Genomic DNA, 22,239 nt, shown 5'->3' on the forward strand with positions numbered 1-22,239 from the left:
AGCCCAAATGTCTGCCCTGACTAGAAAAGCATGACACCTCTGCTGACAACATTCTGTCGACAACGCTGAGGTATTAAGCGCCGTCACCTTAAAAGCATTTTTCCCGCGGCAGTCCTGCTGATACCCTCTTCTCCTCCTGTGCCCTCCCCCGCGTTCGCTCGCTGCAAACAAACTACGAGCTTGTACAGCGCACGCGCAGTTCGTTTTGGTGACAGGCGCAAGCGGCAGCTGCAAGCACAAACCTGCCCCTTCGCGTGCGTAGTTGGAGCCCTGCGGAGGCTTCCTGTGCCAAAGGAGTTCGCGTGCGTGTGTTTTCAACCGTTTTCTTTTTAACGCGATGGCGGTAAGGTTCCCGTTGTGCAGAATATCCGGCGTCAGCATTGTGAGCGAAAATTCCCCGCAGAAGCAAGTTAGACGGGTCACTTAGGTCACGTGACCTTGTGGCGTCATCATAGCCTGCCCACACCGCATTGTGAGCACCGTGGCAAGCGGAAATTAATTATTGGTCAGGAGAGGTTGCTCCGCAAGAGCAACATGAGCCGCACAATCCCCACCAGCGCTAAAACCCACCGAAGAGCAGTGGCGCATCGCTTAACCGCTGCACCATGCACTGCGACATTAGGGGTATGGAACTCGAGAATGAACAATTCCGCCGTTATGGGCGTTAACCCACTGCTCTATCACGTCATACTCTCAAGGCGGAGCTTAAGTGTCGCCTTCATTTTTTTTTTTTTTTTTTGTGGAGCAGATGCAGTTTTGTGTATTGCCCACAGGGCGCGACATCTCGTTAAAAAAGGCTGATCCTAAAGTGCAGCCAAGTCAACTATGTCTGGTTGAACCTCATGGCGGGTAATCTCCGTATTTCGTAGGTTTTCACGATTCCTCCAGATAACTAATATAAGGCGTCATGAATGAGTGTCTTGTGCTCATATTCTCGGCAATTAACGCAAGGCGAGCAAGAAGAAACAAATTCCTTCGAGAACAACGCGCATGGAGCCGTATGCCAGGTTTCACCTCGCAGCCTTAGCATATATCTCGAAAATTCGGTCTCTAGGTTATCCCACCTGGATTTCATGGCACCCAGGAGAATTAAACTTTGTTTACTGCTGTTAATAGCCATCTGTGTCAAAATCTGCAATGATGCTCATTAATGTTCGTTGCCAACATGACTCAGTCTGGCCTTGCTACTTAAGTAGTGCAAGGGTTAAATGATCACACCAAACAGAGAAGCATCCGGGGTCATACCGTCATGGATTTCGGTATCCCATAGAGTCAGCTGAAGAAAACTTCCCGTTTTACTCAACTGCAGCCGACAAATCAACTGCAGCGTGAAAAGCAGGCGTCGCATGTAGACTTAGCACTCTTGCAGCTCATTTCACGATAGTGATAATACAACACAATAAAAATAATCAATTTCCACTTCACTTGCTACTGTGTGGCGAATTCCCGGGTTCCTACATACCTCCGCGACGCGCCTGTATACATGAAGCCGGAATGTGGCCAGCCATTACGAATAGAAAATGGCTTGCACGAGTGCAATCTGTTACGAATTCCCCAGTCAGGGCCATAGCCATAGCCATAGACTACATTATTCTGCATGATCATCTTTAGCTAGCACATATTTACAGGATAGGCACTCTGTAAATCAAATATTTTCCATCATTGTCTTCAGCTTGTTCTTGCAGACAGGCAGTCTCGCAGTGAAGATATATTAGCAGCAACAACAGGTTCACTGCCACCGCAACCAGTGTGTTCTTTGAACCACCCACCGATCAGACGCGTGCACAGCGCTCGACCCTCGCGATTTGGCCCCGGTTCAAGGCCGATCGCGTACATCACCACCGATTTAGCACGGCGTTACGACCGCTCCTCGCTTCACGCGGGAACCCGCGCAGGGGTGGAAGGGACGTAGGGAAAGAAGGGATCCTTCCCCTGCAGTCGGTCGGGGTCGAGCAGGGGACTCTAGGACGGACGCTGCCGTGGAGCATTGCGAGGGATGGAGGACCGGGAACAAAAAAAGATTGAGGGGGGTGGCGTAGAGAATGTCCCGATATTAAGGCCACCTTCGTAGGCTCTCACGATGATGAGACTCTGCCCGCGGGTGTGTGTGTCGGTGTGTCTGTGTGCGGGATTATGGCTCCCCTAAATGGCTTGCTTCGAGGGTTATGGCTTGTGTTTCTTTCTTTATATTGGTGTAGGTCACCCGATCCTTTCGTGACAGCGGGGTGCCGATGGGCTTTGAAGAGCGAAACGACGTGTTTGTAAATATCCGCGAGATTATTCGATGCAGCAGGAGGATGAATTCGAAGGCTACGCATAAACTGCTCCCGTTGGTAACCTTGACCTCGGCAAAGGTGTCGCGTGAAAGTCGGCTTTGTCTTCTCTCGCAAGGTAGGGCAAGAAAAAGGCTGTACTGACACGCATGTACCGACATGAAATGTTGCCTATGCAAGTGTACAGTTGCCGATCTCGATCACCAGAGCTTTCGTGCGTGCCATCCTCTTTTAACCTCTAATCCATTGGGTTCTTTGCGCTGGTTCAGCAAAAGTCCAGATGGCGGCAAACGGTTTCAGAAAGGTATAATGCAAGGATGGCAGAGTTGAGGAGTGTGGTACAAAGGACGGATCGTGACATCTAGCACTTATTTCTATACGTCCGAGTTGCTGAGCTTTGTTGTTGGTGTTGCATACGTTGATCTAAATCTGATAGCGAAGAAAAAAACAGGACAAAGATATAACTGAACACGCCTACATCTCAAAACACCCGTTTCTATCCTTTTTTTTTTTTTACAATCCAGTACTAGGCTCAAGTTGCTATACGTGCCAGGGGGTTCATAAAAAAAAAATCCCAGCGTTTTATATATTTCATTGCGTACAAGGGTTTCATCACCAAATCAGTTGTTTCATTTCATGGCTTTCGGCCATGGATTATATAACGCATTGCTGCTCTGGTGCTGAGCGAACAGAAGGTAGCCGGTGGTCCGTCAATGTAGCGTAGTCAATGGTGTTCCATGTCGTAACCTATATCCTTATTTACGACTAGAAAATCCCATTTAATATCTTTTTTCCTGCAGTTCCTTTGAAAATCTATCGGTTCAGAAAAATTAAAAATGAGAAATTTTCGCTTCTTCTCTGAATTTTAATTAAAACCTTTCACTAAATTTTATTCCTAAAATTCGCTTACAAAGGGCAGCTTCCCCGAGTGGAACATCGCTGAGCTGAGCGTATTATTGAAGTCAGGAATCGCAGTAGAGAACGGGTGAGTCATATTAGTAGATCAGATTAAGAAATGTACGATGATAGGGTGGCCAGAGCTGGGGTAGGGTAGGGTTAACTGGTTGTTAAAGGGAGGGACCATTGTCCCGCAGTAAAAGTAACAAGGACGCTGATGCTGATTATGATTATCACAAGCTATCGGTACATTTGTGCATGCGTTTTCGTGTTAACCTGTTGTGTATCAATTAGCCGTGGCTACTCCTGCAACATGTATGGGACTCCTGCAACAGCACATGTATGGGACTAAAAAGGGAGTAGATTGTTCTCCTGCGCACTGCTTTCGCTAGAGGACATGGTTACTCCCTTTTTCTACTCCTTTCTGCTCAGAGTGTGGTCCCTTCGCGCTCAGTAGCCGGCCCGCAGAAGGGGGGCGAGTGTATCGTACCTGCACCCTCGCCTCGGACAGCCCCAGCCTCTGCGAGAGCTCCTCGCGCATGAAGGCGTCCGGGTAGTGGGTCTCGTCGAACAGCCGCTCCAGCTCGTTGAGCTGCTCCAGGGTGAAGTTGGTTCGCGAGCGGCGCTGCTTCACCTTGCTTCCGCTTCCGCTTCCGCCGCCGCTGCTTCCGCTGCTCGCTGCGCTGCCTGCTCGGAAAGGGAACCGGAAGCGCAGTTGCGCGAGGGTCCTTCTTTTAAAGAAGAGCACAAAAATGAATCCTTGTTGCTTCTACGTAATCGGAAGCACGGTACGTAGTACGAAGTGGGTCTAGGATTTAGCTGAATGAGGTAGAACAAACACAACCTTCGCGTCCAAAAGCACGGCGTCTGTTCTTCCCTCTTTCTTCTTATATCTTGTAACTCTCCTCTATCTGCACGTGGCAGAGGTTGTGACTCACCTCGAGCCAGTCAGCAGGCCCGTGCAATTTCCTTTTCATCCTTCTTTCATCCGCAAAAGAAACATTACAAACGCACAACTACGTGATCGTCTGGGGCATACTTTTCATGACGTGAAAGCTCAAACGCAATGCGCGCTTAGAAGTCGAATAGCTAGATATTTATTTCTAATAGAGAACGACGGCTAGATGTGTGTGAAGCTTTCCAGAGGGGAAGCGTGGGGAATAGGAAACTACACAACTTGTTTTAAGAGTGGTCCACGATATTGAAGAGGAAAACGCGGTGATATCAGGCTATGCACTTCAATGTCGGGAATATGTCGCGCACAGATAGCGCTCGCGTTTCGCATGGTCCGCGGGATGTTCACTCCTGCATGACAGCAGACGCTCTAAACGAACTGTTCGAAAAACTAAAAAAGAAAGGGGATGCGAGAGTAGGAAACGCGTTTGGCTGCCTTGTGTCTGATGTCCTCTATTATCCTTATCTAGTGCAGCACCTCTTTAGCGCCGCACACAAGATTGCTCATGGACAGGTGTTTCGCTCTTAGCAAGACTTACTCACGCTAGTCCAGCGTAACTAACCTACGAAATACGGCCAGCCTTCAAACGCTGGCACAGCGCAGATCAACTTCCAGGCTGAAATTCATATATCAGCTCGATCACGACCATTTCAAAACATCCCGATCAGTGTTTCTTCACAAACCATTCAGTCATTCTGCACGTACTAACCACAACAAATAGTACTGTAACCAAAGAGTCATACTAATTCATATAAATATTCTTTGTTCCCATGTGCGATAGCCCTTTGGAATAGTTTGCCTGGTGCGGAAGTAAATTGTTGTACTCTTGACGCTTTTGTGGAGTGTATTCAAAACATCAATTTGAAGCGATCTTCTAAGTGCCATTGACGTTGATCTGTTTCATTGTTTTTTTTTTATTTCGACCTTGCAATTTTCCACCCATCGCAGTATATTCCTGCGCTACTGTTTCCCAAGTGACCTTAACGTCTGTTTAGTTTTTGTTCATACAATTGTAACCATTCCTGCTTGGAGCCGAAAAGGGCCTGCAGTATATGCAAATAAACAAAATGAAATAAAATAAATATTTTGAACAGGGGGCTGCAGGTAACTAAATTACGAAGTGTCCCGCTTTGACAAAGACAAGCCCTGCTGTCGGAAGGGTGGTCAGCGGACGCATACTTTCCTCCGGCTATAGTATTTGTAAATAAAATGAAATAAAATAAAAATGTTGAACAACTCAAGCAGGTAGTTAAATTTCGAAGCGTTCCGCTCTGACAAAGCCTTCTGTCGGAAGGCTGGTCAGCGGGCGCAGACTTATCTCCGGCCCCTAGATGAAGTCGGCCTCGCTTCCAAGAACCATCTTTCTGCATCTAATATAATGCCTAACAAAAGGTGTATAAGCTATTTTTATGCCCGCGCAACCAGAGAGACAAGGCTAACCGGTGCTTCCCGATCCGCTGACGGACTCCTCCTTGAGCCGCGGTGGACCGGAGCCCAGAGGGGGCGCCGGGTGATGGTGGGGGTCAGACTTCCTCTCCGAGGCCGGCGCGGCGGCCTCCGAGCGGTGCGGAGACGGCGCCGACATCACCCGCCCTCCGGACAACGCCGCCAGTTTGGTCAGCCCGTCGGGTTGAGGCGAGCAGCATGCTGCGGAGTGGAAGAGGCAAGGTGGATAAATTGCTGTGCATGCAGACTTCGAAGTGACAGCTCCCAATTAATGACCGTAGATAGTTCCGAAATAGCGAGGAAGTACCACTGAAATCTAGTAACCGCTCTTTGATTATACTCATCGCAAAACTCACTTCGAAATCAGACTGTTCACTGTGACCACTTCGCGGCGATTAGCTGAGGGAGGTGCCTGCCGGGAGCGCCAAATAAAAGGTCCATTTCATTTTCGCTAACTTAAAAAACGTTGAGATTCATTGCATTTTTTAGCTTGTAGTTAGTCTGTTGGACTGCTGATCATTGCATTTTTTACTCATTCGTGTCCCTGATTTTGTTTTCATGCGCCACCGCGTCACTACGACTTATGCACAATTTCTATTAGTGCACACAGGCAACGCGATATTCAGCTTACTACAATTTTTGGCCCAATAAAACTACTGGATTTGATGCGTAGGCCCTATGTCGAGTTTCGCATTTCGTACATGATCAAAGCGCTCTGATCTCTAACGGCAATGCGCAGACTCGTGAACCGGTAGTGAGCAGAGCTCGAACGGTGGGTGAATCAAGCTAACTTAACTCCGTTAGCGGGCAGTGCCATTTGGGTGCATTTTTCCGGCAATAACTGAATCTGTGAGGTTTCTCAGCGTTTTTGTTGAGGCTGTCGTCTTCGTAGTGTCACTATCATAACTAAATATTCGAGAGACGACAACCCCCCCCCCCCCCCCCCCCCCCGTGACCACGTGCATCTCTCTTGACCAGTGACGGTGTAGTGTTGCAGTGTACGAGGGGGTACCCAAAAGAAACCGGACTAAATTTTTTGGTCGGCAAAGCTTCTGTGGTACCGCGTTTTGCCACTAGGAGCGCATAGAACGAACATTCCAGAGTCAGTAAGCCGATTGCCATCGTTGAAGGAGGTCAGACTAGTTTAGGCAGAGTTTTAGAGTGACGACTGTTTTGTGTGAATGTCGTTTTTGCAATGGCTGATTTTCGTGAACAGGTGCGCCGGTGAAATTCTGATTTTTGCTCGAAAAAAGTTGAATGGAAACTATTGAAATATTAAGAAAGACGTACAAGGACGATGCTATGGGGACAACTCAAGTGTTCCTGAATCGAATCCCGAATCAAAGCAACAATCATGCCAATGGAAAACTTCAAATTCACCTCGCCTCAAGAAAGCTGGTCAGGTGAAACCAAACCTCAAAATAATGCTGATTTGTTTTTTCGACGTGAGAGGAGTCGTCCATTGAGAATTTGTTCCGCAGGGTCAGACAGTTAACCAGGCTTTCTACTTGGATATTTTGAAAAGATTGGGCAACAGTGTGCGGTGGAAGCGGCCAGATTTGTGGCGGTCGGGTGACTGGTTTTTCCATCATGGCAATGCCCCTGCTCAAACAGCCCTGTCTCTACGAAAATTTTGGACCAAAAATGGCATGACCCCTATTCCTCAACCCTCATACTCTCCCGACCTTGCCCCGTGCTACTTTCTTTGTTTCCTAGAATGAAAAAATAGGTGAATGGAAAGCGTTTCGCTGATGTTGCTGAGGTGAAGAAAAAAACGACGGAGGCACTGTCAAGCATCACAAAAGATGAATTTAAACAATGTTTTGAGAAATGGAATGAAAGATTAGACAAGCGTATCATTGCAAGTGGGGAATACTTTGAAGGAGATTGAAGGTCTGTGCTTAAAATGTGAACAAATAAGTGCAAACAAAAATAAGTCCGGTTTCTTTTGGGTACCCCCTCGTATACCTCTAGTCAAGAAGAGTGTGGTCGAGGTGAGCCTGTGTCTTGTGATACTAAGAGTCTTGTGTCTTGTGATCCTGTGTCTTGTGATACCTTCTCGGACGAATCAAGGGCACTGCGGACGACGGTACACTGTAAACAGAAATAAGTAAAAAGGGAGTATGTTGTCTTTTAGCCCACTCTCTTTTATAAAAAGATAGTACGCTAGAGGACGATTTACTACCTTTTTACTTCCATATAGACGTGAATGTGTTTAGAGTGCGCCTATCACTGTCACTTCCTCGCCCCGAGAGAGAGAGATAAGAAAAGAAGAGTAGGTTGAACAGGAGATGCTAGCGGTTTTACTCTCCTTCACTGGTGGGAAGAATCGAGGATGTAAAGACGTAGGAGGAAAAACAGCTGAGTATAGAAAGGATGTCGGTTCTGAAGCCCTGCCAGGCACTGTTTTGTTTCATGAGGGAATCATGCCAGCTCGATAGGCTACGATTTGGCGTACATTCCCAGGGACTGAATTAATAAGAAAAATGTCTTCTTGAGATCATTGTAAAGCTATCCGGACCGTCGTCCTGCCAGGCACTGTTTTGTTTCATGAGAGAATCATGCCAGCTCGATAGGCTACGATTTGGCGTACATTCCCAGGGACTGAATTAATAAGAAAAATGTCTTCTTGAGATCATTGTAAAGCTATCCGGACCGTCATCATGGCAATGATGACGGTAATTCAGCGCTTAAAATTTATGTTCCTTCTTAAAAATAACCTTCTTGCTCTAACTACTGATCCGTACATAACACTACTCACGGCACGCCGAACACGACATCGACACGATGACTCTCTAACGCCATACAGCACCAGAACTAATGTTTTTAAATATTCTTTTTTTTCCTCGCACGATAACAGATTGGAACAACTTACCTCTGCCTCTTCTAACCAGCATTGATTCACTTGAAACCTTGAATTGCTCTTGAATATTTTTCTTGTCTGCTTTTTGGTTGCCCAAACTGATCGTGTTTTTGCCTTGCTGCAAGTTTGACATTTCATTTTTGCATATTTCATTCATTGACTTACTTGTGTTTGTTTATGTTTGACTTTCCCAAATGAAGAGCTCGGTTTGCATTTCGTTTAGTCCTTGTTTTGCTCATGTTCTATTGCCCATACAACAAGTGTTTTGAAATTATTATTTGCTATCTTCGTTCTGTACACTGATGTCATTTGTATGCCCCTCCTTCTTGGGCCGTAAAGGCCTGCAGTATTGAATAAATAAAAATAAAATAAATAAATAATGAAAACAGCTAGAAAAAAGACGAAAACTACGAGCAAACACAGCGTCACTCCTGTCGTTTCTGCGCTTGCTCGTCGTCCTCATACTTTTGTTTTCGACCTGCTTAACATTTTTAATGACTGACATACTAGGCGGCACCATGATTTTTTATTTACTTTACTTGTCATGGTCCCACTAGCTAATGCTGTGCGCGGGCTATGTTTCGTTGATATAACGTGATCTGTTAGAAACAATCGAGTCTCTGTTTTAATTGCAGATAAGCTAGGCACGAACTTCAAGGTTTAGTGAGAAGTTCAAGTTTGTTCGTCGCTTCGTTCGTTTCTGTTTTAATGTGTACAGGTTATCCCAATAAAGAGTTCTCTCAGGCCGCGCGTAAGCTTGCCGGCCTGTCGTGTACAGTCCAACGTGGTTTGAATGGTTGGAATCGCATTAGTTTCGGCCGCAGAGTACCGACGAACCTTTCCTAGTGAGATGGCCGCTTTCTCTTCAGTAAAAGGATACACAATTAGGCTCAAAGTACAAACTCAACACACTGATTGTAGCATTTTTAGTAGGTAATCGAAGTTACGTTCGCGCGTTCAGGGTACACTTAACTGGAAAAGCCAAATAGTCCTGACAGTTTTAACAAACTCAATACAGCGCTTTCCACACTTCACAATATCTCGCACAAGTTAAGCGTTTACTTGTGTATAACATTCTTCGTCAATATTTCGGAATTTATTATTTATGTACTAGATTTAAAAGTTCCTCATGCAGAACACGACGTACGTAGTGTTCTGCCTTTCACTATATCGCCTTTGCGTTGCCGTCGACGTCGTATTTTCAAGAAGTACGACGTCGCCTTGGAGAAGCTCAGCGTTAGACAAGCTGCATGTTTTTCTTGCTTATATGCTTGCCTATTTTGGCTTAACTGTATTTTTGTAGGTTCATATCACGTCACGTCAGTTAATCTTTTGCAGGCAGAATACAGATACCTTGAGCACGCAGTGTGATATGACGATCTGTTTCTTTACTGCGCATGTCTCGTTTTATGTATATATTTCGCTCCCTTACCTGCGAATAAATCAGATGAAATTAGCGCCTGTCCTGTGTGTATCCTCCTCTTGTGTGCGTTTTTTGTGTGCGCTTAAATTTCATTTCAATATAAGCTATGCACCATCTAGCCCAAACAGAAGTTTTGTTAAAAAAGAAGTTTTGTTAAATTTTGTAGGTTCAACCTAAAAATAAAACGTTGGCACTTCGCTTATTCGTAGCTTCCTGACGCCCGCGTTTGAAAGCGAAAAAGCGCTGTTGCGTTCCTGACTGTACCGTCCACATCCAGCAACCCTTCCATAAGAGGGAGGAAACGCTTCAACTCGGCTTATCATTAAAATAATAAAAAAAAGAAAACCGTAACCGTAACAGGACACCCTGGGCTATTTTAACACCTCCTTTTTTTCTTATTTCCCGGTCGCACCTTCCTCCTGACTTTTATGCTCCATTCTTTTTTTCTTCAAAATATATTGTACAAATAATTTTCTATATTACTGTTCCCTGCACGCTATCTGCGCTCTCGCGTTGCTGTGTAACGTTGAGGGTCAAACAAAACACGAAATCACTGCTAAACGTACGAGGCCCAAAACTTTTGAACTCTACGAAAGCCCCAGTAACATTTCAGGCATCACCCTCTCTCTCGCTTTACTGTCCTGCGAAAAACACGCTGCTTCAGGAGAAGCAGTCACCGAAAAAACAAACAAAAAGTCGTTTCACTCAAACCTAAAGCGTGGGCCACCCGGCCCACGCTCGTAACCTTTAAATTGAATCCCGACCGCCGCTTCCCTCACGGAACTCAATGAGCGAACCATAAGCTCGACCGCGGACAGAGAAGCCCCCGCACGAGCCAAGAGGAAACACCGTGATTAACCCACACAGCGCAGAGGGGGAAGAATAGTCACTATACTTTCTTTGCCATCTCTGTTTTCTTCGTTTATTTCATATCCTGCCTCGCGGCTTTGACGACGGGCGCCCCTGTCCTCTAGCTACAGACTAGGCTGGGCTCGGCTGGGCCGACTGCCTTCATCAAAGTTTCATAATCCCGGGCAGTTGCTCCTTAATTCGGTTACAGCCTCCTCACAAAACGCGCCGACGAGGAGCTCTAATCCATGAGCAGAAAACCGGCTAGACAGGCTGGAAGGAAACAACAGATAGAGAGAGAGAGAAAGAACGGCAGTAGAAAAAGAAGTGGAAGGAGAGAGGGGCTTCCTCTCCACTAAAGGGGGAAGCGGAGAGCAAAGCTCCCTGTAAGGTTAGGAGCAACGGGAGGAACGGGGGAAGCGGGCATCGCGCAGAGTGTTTATCTCTCTATATCCAAGGCTGGGCTCCGTGACACGTGCGCGGCTACCGCCGCAGCCTCTGCATCCTCCGGCCGACCGGCAGCAAAGGTATGGAGGATGTATAGTAGCAGCGAGGCGCGAGTTAGTCGGGGAGGCTTCTCCGCGAATGAACAGGCCATTGGACACGTCGTAAGTTTGGACAGCCCGTACGTGATCGCGTTGGTCGCAGCTTTCCGCTCCGCAGTCGCCCTTCACCTCCGTTCCCTCGCCACACTCCAGCTACTACACCTGTTCTATACCTGCCTGTACCGCACTGCAGGTGCTTTTTTTTTGGGGGGGGGGGGGGAGGAGAGGGGGGGATCGCGCTGCGGCTGACGGAGACCGAGCGGAGAAGCGACGTGGCCCAATGCGCGGCAATAAAAGGGCGGCCGTCCGAAGAGCTCACCTTGTTCGCGGGCCCATTTGCGGGAGCCGCCAAATTGGATTTTTATAGCCGCCGCCACTGGCTGCAGGGTTCGGCCGCCCAGACAAAACAAGGCCGTACTCGATGGCGCGCGCCGAGTCCGGCGCGGACACGTATGCCCGTTACCTCGCTGAAACTGCGAAGCCTGCCGTTAGGGTTTCGCGCATTTCACTCCCTCACTGCCCCCCTCCTTTCTTCCCACCATAGTAATTTTTCTTTACTTATTACCACTTTAGCCTCGCTAATCGTCGTCGTGTCCTTACTCTTCCGTTCTCATCTTTCAATACAGGGCCGGAGCTGACTCAAGTTTGAGTTACCCGTGGAGTACAGCGAGGAGGGCTAACCAATTATGCGCGGAATTATTGGCAATTTTCCGTTCCCTCCGCCCGTCAAGTACTGCGCTCGTCTCCACTCATGTTATCGGTACTGGTTTTCTTATATGGTTATTTTTTGTGAGCGCCGTGCCGTGGCTGCGTCGTTTACGTCCATTAGGGAGGAAGGTAGCTTGGCGTGAATGGAGTCTTCGATATTTACGCTATGTAGTTGGTGATTTTTGCGACAGGCTAGCGACGAGGTAGCGGGAGAAATGCAGCAAGCGGCCGTTGCACGGCGCTGCTGCAGCTGTGCACTAAGTAGGATAGGCATGACCGCTAGACAAGAATTTGTAATGCAATGTAGAGAAGGCCACATTGCAATAAGGATAATCAAAGTGTAGCTTCCTTGTGTACGAAGATATCTTGAAATTTCTTTTAAGTGACGCAGCGGGTAGAGCGAAAAGGTAAGAGACGACAGGGACGGCAGGACTCGCGGAATTTTTGAGGGTGTCACGCTAGCTTGGTTTGTTTCATTTTTAGAGTGTTGCGAGGAGATGGTACGAAAGGTTAACAAAGGGCAGATATTTCTGTTTGAATTCGCCGACTCAATTAGGGATTTCAACGATTATCAAATTCTGTAACGACTGCAACAAGCAAAACACGAGGTGGGCGCAGGGGTAATATAAATGCGCAGTCAGCGCGGTTTACTAGGAAATGTAAAATCACTGAGGACGTCAATGCCATTCATCTTGAGGACGACCCTATGCAGACACCATCGTCAGCTGTAATCTCAATAAATCACGGAAAAGCCCAGACTCAACAGAAACTTCAGGATGTGGGGTTCACATTTATTTTTCTATATACTCGGCGGCAATTTATCTTGTTAGTTAAGGCAATGATGCGGCCACAGGACGATTCACCTAGTGGCCTGGCGCGTTGCTCGCTGTGCGGTTTCTTCGTTCTGTCTCTGGGACTGTTGGCGTCATCTATAGAAGTTTATTGTATCAGGTCGGGCCCAGAAGATTCGTTGTAATAGAACTGGGCTTGCAGTGGCTCTCTAACGTCTAAAACTGGCAGTTATGTTAGAAATGTGCCGTAACTGACAAATATTGCCAATAATTCGTTTTAAAAGAAAACTACTAACTGCAGCCGGGGACTAGATTGCGTTGTACAGGAGGAGAGGGCGTGTTTCGGCTTTATAGCTTTGGTTTCATTCGTAAAAAATTTGCCACGATTCTTTTTTTTCCCGTAAAGCATGCACCACCTTCGACATTGGTGCTCAGATGCAAGCGCATCTCAAGGATAGAATGTGGGGACTCGTAGATTCCCATCATCTTATCACTCAGGCGGGGTCCCATAAGAAAGAAAGAAAGAAAGAGAGAGAGAAAGAAAGAAGAAAGAAAGAAAGGAAGGAAGGAAGGAAGGAAGGAAAGAAGGAAGGAAGAAAGAAAGAAAGAAAGAAGGAAAGAAAGAAAGAAAGAAGGGAAGTAAGAAAGAGAGAAAGAAAGAAAATGAATGAATGAATGAATGAATGAATGAATGAATGAATGAATGAATGAATGAATGAATGAATGAATGAATGAATGAAAATAATATGTTGGTCACCCAGTAAGCCTTCCAGCCTCGCAAGTAATTAACGCTTGTTTGAAGCGGTTCGTGAAAATCATTTTATTGCATCAGCTGATTCCACCAACAGATGCACCTACACTCCCGTGTAAGTGTCTCAGCTGAACCTATCACATGCATTGCAGAGCGGTTGAAATGAAAACTATAAACAAAAATCCGTTAAAACTAACGCGCTGGCAGAAACATTTCCGTCACTGCTCCCTCCTTTTATATCCTCCTATTTGCCTTTCCCTGTGTCCTGTTTTCCAGACTGACTCCTCAGCAGAAGTAACTCAGTTTTTGTCACTCGCCACCATATATTTCAAAACTGTCTCGAGAGATGGCGCGCTCGTCAACCCATTATTGGCCAGGGTCGGGACGCGTCAGCGGCGCAGCAGGGCGCAGGCGGTGATGTTTATGCGAACGAGCGTCACGCGAAGCAGTAAGTGATTCGGGCTGCTTACCCCAACACGGACTGAAAGCCACTCCGAGTGCACGCGTGGTGGTCCTTCGCAATGGAACGTCGGCTGCCATAAACAGTCCTGTTTGTCACGCGGTTGATGCGATAAAGAGGGAGATAAAATCCGCCAAACGAGATGCAGGCGGTAGTGAATATTAGAGCGAAGTTTCGGAACTAAGTGCGCGTTTTATGATGAAACGTTTTCTTCGCCCAATCCTTCAACGCTCGGTTTTCGGAGAATCCGGTTAAAATTGGGCCCGTCAAGAGAGACGGCCGTCAAAACAGCACTTTTTTGTTGCAACAAATACAAAAAAATACAAAAGTGGAGAACGAGAAAAATTGTGGCGAAATGAAAGTGGCGCAGAAGTCAGGATAAGCACGAAACATTGGGGTTATTTACGATGCAACTCATCACGTGCTGGAAATTGGTCTCGACGGCGTGATATTCCTGAGACAAAATACAACTCAGGGATACTCGGAAAGAGAAAAAAAAATAACCAGGCATTTTCTAGGCCGATCTGCAATATACTTTAAAGGAGTCTCTTAAAAAGTATTGGAAAAAGCTTACAGAAAGAAATGCTATTATAAAACAGACTTTGTCCTTATTCGCGCGTATGCAGATGTGCTGAACGTTAAATGAATTCCTATCCTTTCACCGACTAGGCTAAGTGCTACACTTCGTTATCATTTTTTTTGTAGGCTGGACAGAAAAATATCATAGAATAGGGGAAGACCCGCTGAAGCTCAAACGCCAGAAATTTCGTTCGTTGTCAGATTTCAGAAAAACAAACAACAGAAATGAAAAAGCAAATCTAGTGCGCCGTTAGATAATTTCTTTCCCGCTAACACTCTGCATAGCTAAGGATTTAAAGAAATCCAGAAAGGACATGCACAATTATTTCTTCCACATAGGACACTGTCAGGAAACAACGTGCTCTTGCAATGACAGCCAGTCTGCTGGAAGCGTGCGCGAACTGTTTTTCTATCTTGGCTGCCGTCGCACTGACATCTAATTGGTTGTAAATCTCATATTTTCGGCGTAATATTGTTATAAAGCAAAGGAGCGGTAATCAAGAAAGGGAATTTAATAATATAACAGTTGCTATTCGCTACATCTCTATACATTGATATACGCCGTTAAGTCAGCGTGAATCCTTTTCATGACAAAAAGAGTGCTCCTGAGGGTAACTAGCAGCATTTGAGAGCATTTTATATGCATAAAAACCTTTGATATATCCCAAAAATGCTTGACAAGTAGCAAAAAGGCGTGATGACCCGATGCGAATGCATTTAAACCTCAAAATCCAACGAAACGGTCCGCTACTATGTAAGGAATAAGAGATCTCCCCACCTCTGAAAACCGCCATAGAAGCCAGGACTTGAATGCCCCATTTTAATAAGAAGTTTCTCTGCATGTACCATCACGTATAGTTTTTCTTTAAAACCAAGAAAAAAGTGGGCGGTTTAGCGCTTTTTTTGTTCTTGAAACCTTCCGCACTTCATTTCAGTGTTGCTTCGATAAGAAAGTTGAGCACTCTCTTGTCCTGCGCAACAACTGGTGAATCGCTGCTTTCATGTGGCATGTTAGGTTCGTACAACTCCTTTCTTTGTCGCATGCAATGCGAGCGAAGGCCATCAGCATTTAACCGCGACCTCAGATACATGTCCGCCGAATGAGTAAGTGTGTCGGCGTCAGTCCACCTGTTTTAAGCTCAGCTCCTCTGCGATGTCGCATTTGTGGTCATGGTCGTTAATGAATATAACGAAATAAGGGGTGCAATCAATTACTATAAGTCAAGTCCAACTTTTTCGTAGCAATTGTTAAGCGTATGCTCATTAAGTGATCTATAAAAAGTACACACAACTGCACATGCATTAACTAGAGTGATATTGCTATCGAAATAATGTGGGCCTCCCCCCTTCAGGTGAACCCAGTGTGCCTCGACGATGCCATCTGGAGCATGCCACAGACATGTTCCGAATTTTACACAAGTACATACAAAAACCGCAAAATTTATTTTTGATTCCTAAGAAACCTGAGACGCGAAGTACATGGGAGCGAAAAATGATTTTGGCGTTGAATCTCTGTTATTAACAACAAGTTAGGTGGTTCACGGCTAGGGGCACTAGTTTGGATCGCCCGTGGTGTCATATTCGTTTCTTTGCCTCTTATCCTCGTCCTATTCGCGCAGTCTTAGCTCTCCTCTGACTGGTTTAGAGGGCGATTTCATTCATTCATTTCTTCGCGGCCAATACGTACTCAAGTCTTAACCTTAATGCATCTGTCTTTAGTCACCCATGCAAACGTACTCCCGGATGCTAGTATCAGCTCAAAAGTTCTTAGTTGGAGAGATGCGCATAACTGATATGTCGTATCCCAGCATTGATTTGGTTATCCCTTGCGTGCCATCCTTCCATGCGGGCATTGAAGCAAGTGGCAAAAAGATTAGCCGCGAGCAGAAAACCACTTATGCTTCGTCAATTCAAAGAATTCGCCTTAGTTTTTCGGAATTATTTTAGGAACTAAAGAAAACAGCCATTAGGAAATGCTAATATCGTTTTCTTTCTAAACAGACGCACTCAGCAAGAAACACTGAATTAACGCCGCTAATGCCATCTTTTAAAAGAAAAGCTCGCTTTACAAGCGAAACTACACGTTTCGAAGCACCCCCCCTCCCCCTAACATCATCATCAGTAATTTCCGTGTCATGATGAACGCTAGCAAAACGATAACTTTGACCGCCATCTGGCCAGCAAATAAGCAGCACTGACATCACGGCGCAAAAAAAAAACAAACCCGAAAGGGCATGGCAGATCACGCACCACAGTGCTCGAATAAAGTAAAAAAAAAACTAAATATAAAGAAAACAAAGAAACATAGGCGAGAGAGTGAAAAAAGAACAAGCAAAAGCACTGGTCGACTTCCTGCCTCAGGTTCCGGCCAAGCGGTATGTTCTTTTTTCTTCATTTTTTTCCTCGTGTGCGAAGAGACAGTACAGGGCGTCGAAGAACGCGCTGAGCCTTAAGTGGCTCGTTAAACGGACACGGGCTGTAGCTACAGAGGCTATGCTGCAGAGTTGAGGAAGTGGGGAGGGGGGGGGGGGTGATGCAGGAGGGGAGTAGGGTCAGCGAGTATACACAAAACCGTGCCGACGACGTAATTAGCCTAATGTAATTACCGGCGGACTCGATGAGAGCGTCAAAAGTGCTCGTGACATCTTTTCTAATTACCGCGCGGGGAAGGCAACGTTAGGCTTTTTACGCATGCGCCACTCTTAAGACACGTCCCCTTTTTATTCATGGCGTGCATTTTTTTTGTTGTTTATGATTTATTTTTGCTCTGCTTCAGCGCTCGCGTCGTGGCCTCCCCTTCAACGTGAGAGTTAGCGCGAACACAGAGGCGCGTTGTGATGACCGCATGCTAAGTGCCTTCCCTCAAGAAGAGAGGCCTTACCGCTTAATTAATGACCGGTCCCACGAATAATTTTTGTGAGCTTGATGGAAAGGCACCGCTTTCCTCTCCGTCCTGCTTTCCCCCTCCCGAACAGGAAGCGCTAGGGAAGTTTGATAATCATACGAACAAAGACGGGACGGCTTCCCGTTTCCTCACAGAGGGACCTTGGCAACACATTTCCCCCGGAGGAAGAGACACCCCTTGAAAAAAAGATGGCGTACGTTGACGCGGACAGAGACAACGCAGATTTAGGCTTCTTCATCGGTATAGTCTATTGGTTTATGGAGGTCTAACGTCCCAGAGCGACTCAGGCTATGAGGGACGCCGTAGTGAAGGGATCCGGAAATTTCGACCACCTGGGGTTCTTTAACGTGCACTGACATCGCACAGTACACGGACCTCTAGTATTTCTCCTCTACCGAAATTCGACCACCGCTGCCGGGGTCGAACCCGCGTCTTTCGAACGAGCAGCTGAGCGCCGTAACCACTGAGCCACCGCGGCGGGGCTCTTCATTGGTATAGCGGCAGTTGTTCCATCCAAAGAGATAGGGAGGAGAGGAATATTAGGGACAAGGAGTAAGATCGAGAAAAAAAATGTCGAGCCAAGCTATAGCGCAGGACAGATGAGTTTTAAGGTCTAGAAATGCCCAGTTGGTAACCGTTATGATGATGTGTTATCTGGCGTTAGCCCTCGCGATCGCGCACCACAGAGTCTGTACGCCAATGTTTCCCTTCGGTCATCACTAGGACCTTGACATTATTTTTATTGCGAAAGCAATACTACGAGGTCTAACCGCTCGTCGCGTGGTCCTTGGACCCCCCTGCTCCTCGAGGAGCAGCCGCCGCGCCTAGCAGATGGTATGACGTCAGCCTCTTTGTTGCTATGGCGACGCGTGACGTCAGCTTGCTCTCTCCACCCCAGCCAGGAGAAGCCGGTCGTGCCGCGCTCTTCGATGAGTCTCGCCATGGAAGTCACCGACGAAGAGTCTATATCTGAATCTAGTTGCTCTACTGCTTCTGAACAGTTTAACTCTAAGGCGACAGCCAAGCAAGCTAGGAAGAATGCAAGAAAGAGGTTACAACGTGCCCAAGAAACGGAAGAACAACGAGAAGAACGACTGCGGAAACGACGAGAAGCCCAAAGAGCTAAACAAGCTGTATCGAGTTCAGAAGCTGGGATTAGGCAAGCTAAACGGAGTGAAGCCAAGCGGATGTGACCAAGCATAACATCGTATTCCTTTCGCAACCAACCAGGTTTAGCCAGAGCTAAACCACACCAATTTTTTATATTTTTTCCTCTTCACTCAACCAGCGCTGGCACAACCTAAGCTATGTATTCACCTCTATGCTCGGCCAGTCTCCTTATATATTTTGCAGCAATGGATTCGCGAGCAAGCGCCACGACGCCACAATGACTTGCGTTCAGAGTAATGTCCACAGCGGCGTTCTCGCGCTTCTTGTTGTCGCAACAACTTCGGCTACCCCATCTCTACCGGTGCTCATGTCGCGCTGGGAGAGATGCGGCACGAATGGGTTTTGCAAAGGTGGGTGTAACAGTAACCTTAAAATTGCGATTAAGAATCGCAATCAATTCATACATGGTTCTACTCTGAATGTATGATTCCACTCTAAACAGAAAGAATTAAAAAGTAGGTAAGCTTTCCTCCAGTGCACACCTTTTTATAAAAGGGAGTGCCCTAGAATACCGCTTACTGGTTTTTTACTCCCATATAGGTGTATTAATGTTTATAGTGTACATGGCGTCAGGTTCAATAGTGCCGCGCGGTTCATCAGAATTACCCAAATGATGATGTCACTATTGCATATGAAAGAAGCCGCCCCTTGGAAGTGAGTATGAGAGAGGGGCAGTGTGCTGTTATTTGTTTCTTCTTTGTTTTCGACAACCGAGGGTGAAGAACCAAGTGATATTCTTCAGTGAAGGAAGGAGCAGTATAGGAACGCCTCTCTGCCACTTAAGTAGGTTTACCAGCTTCAGCCTCTTGGCATTCACGAGTTTTTTACATGTGCTGGCTTATAGTACGTTACGACACGACTAGCCGCAACACAGGCGGGTCGGACTAGCGCATATTTGCCGTACATGCTCTGCACCTGACATTATGCGTGGTATGTACAGTAGACCGAAGGCAGGGATCTCCTTCTCCTCCTGAGTGTGCTCATCCATCGTCTCACTGTTGTGCTCAGTTTCTCCTTTCCGTTTATAACATCAAGCCAAAAAAAAAAACCAAGATTACAAAACAAAAATTAGAATCAAAAGCGAAAGTTAGCTGCCCTCGTGTTTCGTTGGGCTGTGTTAGAAAGTTCCTTGTTGGTGCACACACTACAGCGCGTTACAGCATAGATAGCTCTTCAAAGAATAAGATCGTGTTTATCCTATTGAGCTTATTAAAGAGGGCCTCATGCAGAACAATATAAGAACATATTAGAGAACACTCTCTTATCAAAGGCCACAGAATATAGCTACCTAGGGATTACAGTTAGTTGGAACCTGAGTTAGACCACTCATATAAATAAGATAATAGGAAAAGTCAATAAAAAAATTAGGATACGTTACTTAAGACGATCGCTGAAACTTGCCTCATCAGAAACAAAATTAATAGCTTACAAAATCATGGTACGGCTAATGTTGGAACATGCTTGTGAAATCTGGGACCCTCACACCAGGTGCCTAGCTTCAAAACTACACCATATGCAAAACCATGCGCTGCGTTTGATTTTTACGAAGTACTGAAGACAGGAACAAATTTCCCCATTGTATATTAAGAGCTGACTTACTGCCACTAGAAGCCTGAAGAAAGATAAAAAAGATTGAATTCGTTTTATGTTGTTATAAATAATAAATTTTTTTAGGAGAGTAAAGTTCAAGGCCAGTTGGTGACACATAACGACTAAAAACCGCAACAGACACATGACGAAGGTAGGCGAAAACACAGGGCGGACGAATTTTTCTTCGACCATCCTGTGTTGTCGCCTGCCTCCGTCCTGTATCTGACGCGCTTTTAGTCGTTACATAAATAACAAAAACATCATTGATAAACGCAAATAGATCGATGGAACTCGGTCACGTATAACACGAAATAAGGCTCTAGAACCATAAAAGAGCGGACCTTTTCGAAGGATTGTATTAAATACTTATCTTTTCGGCTAACAGCGCGATTGAAACAAGCTTCCAAAACAAGCAGTAAGGGCTGAGAGTGAAGTATTCTCATCATTGATTCTGGATCTTTTTGAAAAGTGACCCAATTCGCTTTTTGTTGAGGTGTACTGCACTGCATTTTTGCTGCACTGCTTTTTATTTTGTTTTCTTATGTTCTCATGCTAGGTTGTAACAAACCTCTGCTAAGGCATATATTCGCATTGTGTTTTGTCTCCAATGTATTTGTTTCCTTCCCGTTTCTAAATAGGTTTCATGAAACCACTCCTATTGATGTGTTTTGCACGGTGCTTTTTTTTTTTTGCACTGTTTTGCAATGTTTTTGTTTCTTTCCCTTTTTCACAATAGGTTGTATGAAACCATTCCTATCGAGGTCCTATTTGAGCTGATAGTATCTCTAAGTGAATAAATAGATTTCTGTCATTAAAATTTTGCTGTGCCCTCAGAAAAGCACCTTTAAATAAAAATAAGAAGACTTCGGTCCCCAGACACGGAGAGTGTTTTTGAAGCCTGCGTTTCAGACAGCCGTTGCGATTCAGAATTCACAAAATATTATAAAAACCCACACCCGCGGCGGAGGCATGGTAAACTTCGAGTTGAAGACATACAAACGCAGTAACAAAATTTTTTGGCAAGCCGTTGTGAGCCCAATAAAAGAGCTCGTAAATATCTGAAATGCGCTGCTGTACGCGCGACTTCTGAATTCAGGTTATGCTCGATTGCAGTTTGATTCTCATAAAATTAATTATCCTTTCAAATATATAACCAGGCACAAATTTGCTCTTTCTCAATCTTGAGTAGGCAGGGGCCGCTTCAATAAATAGAGAGCGGGAGTCTGACCCTTTATCTCCTCCCAAGTTAAAAATAATGGGCTTGGCTGCAGCGTGTCACTGCATTTTATTTGTGTCTCACTTGTGTCTTACACGTAGAAGGCGCCAGTCTCATTTTCAGCGCTGTGGTTCTTGCCCCGCCGGGTACCCATCGGTTTTTTGATGGGTACAAGGATTTCTCTGTCCGGTTGCTCGGATTTTCTGGGTTGAAATGCTTAGCAAATGGGCCTTTGAACAAAGCAAGCAAATCATAATTTTCCTATACCTATGACATGATGGTCTTAGAGTTAAAGCAGTGACTTCGTGTTGCGACCCGTTCGTAGAGGTTAGTGTTGCGTTTTCTGCCAGCTATAGCTCTAACTTCACAAATTGTAAACTTATAGCACCTAAACAGCAGTGCCGCAACTGTCACTTCAGTGTTTCGCATGATTGCTCATATTGTACGAATATTCGCATTAGTAGCGAATATTAGTACTAATATTCGATTCTATTCGACTCGGTTTCTAGCTCCGCTATTTGTATTCGATTCGGAAGCGAAGCCATACTATTTTATTCGGTTTGGAAAGTGTACATCCGTAAACAATACATATTCTCCGGCTACAGTTATCTTTCTTGATTGGCGGCGGTAATGAGCCTGTCACGGGCAGCCTCAACAAGACTGAATTTGAGAGCTTGCGTTTTCCATCCCAATTTCCTTCTTTCCTTTAGTATAGAGTGGAGGGGGGGGGGGGGGGGTTGTAGAAAGTACGCAGGGCAAGGTCATTCGCCTTTCGAGTGGCTCCTGAGGTGGTCGTGGCGGTTGCGACGAAAACAACA

At 45.9% G+C, this 22,239-nt stretch overlaps 1 protein-coding gene across 1 annotated transcript in view; it reads right to left on the minus strand.

Annotated features, from left to right (window-relative positions):
- Positions 1-22,239, minus strand: part of LOC149343554 (uncharacterized) — a 49,428-nt gene that overhangs the window by 24,147 nt on the left and 3,042 nt on the right. Inside the window, exons 2-3 of the mRNA XM_089542426.1 lie at positions 5,566-5,772; positions 3,661-3,857 (exon numbers count right to left, since the gene is read on the minus strand). Of these exons, the coding sequence (XP_089398552.1) occupies positions 3,661-3,857; positions 5,566-5,772 (404 nt within the window). The remainder of the gene's footprint in view (positions 1-3,660; positions 3,858-5,565; positions 5,773-22,239) is intronic.

The sequence above is a fragment of the Amblyomma mixtum genome, chromosome 5 (genome assembly GCF_055824585.1).
Source record: "Amblyomma mixtum isolate Tamu chromosome 5, ASM5582458v1, whole genome shotgun sequence".
Lineage (NCBI taxonomy): Eukaryota > Metazoa > Arthropoda > Arachnida > Ixodida > Ixodidae > Amblyomma > Amblyomma mixtum.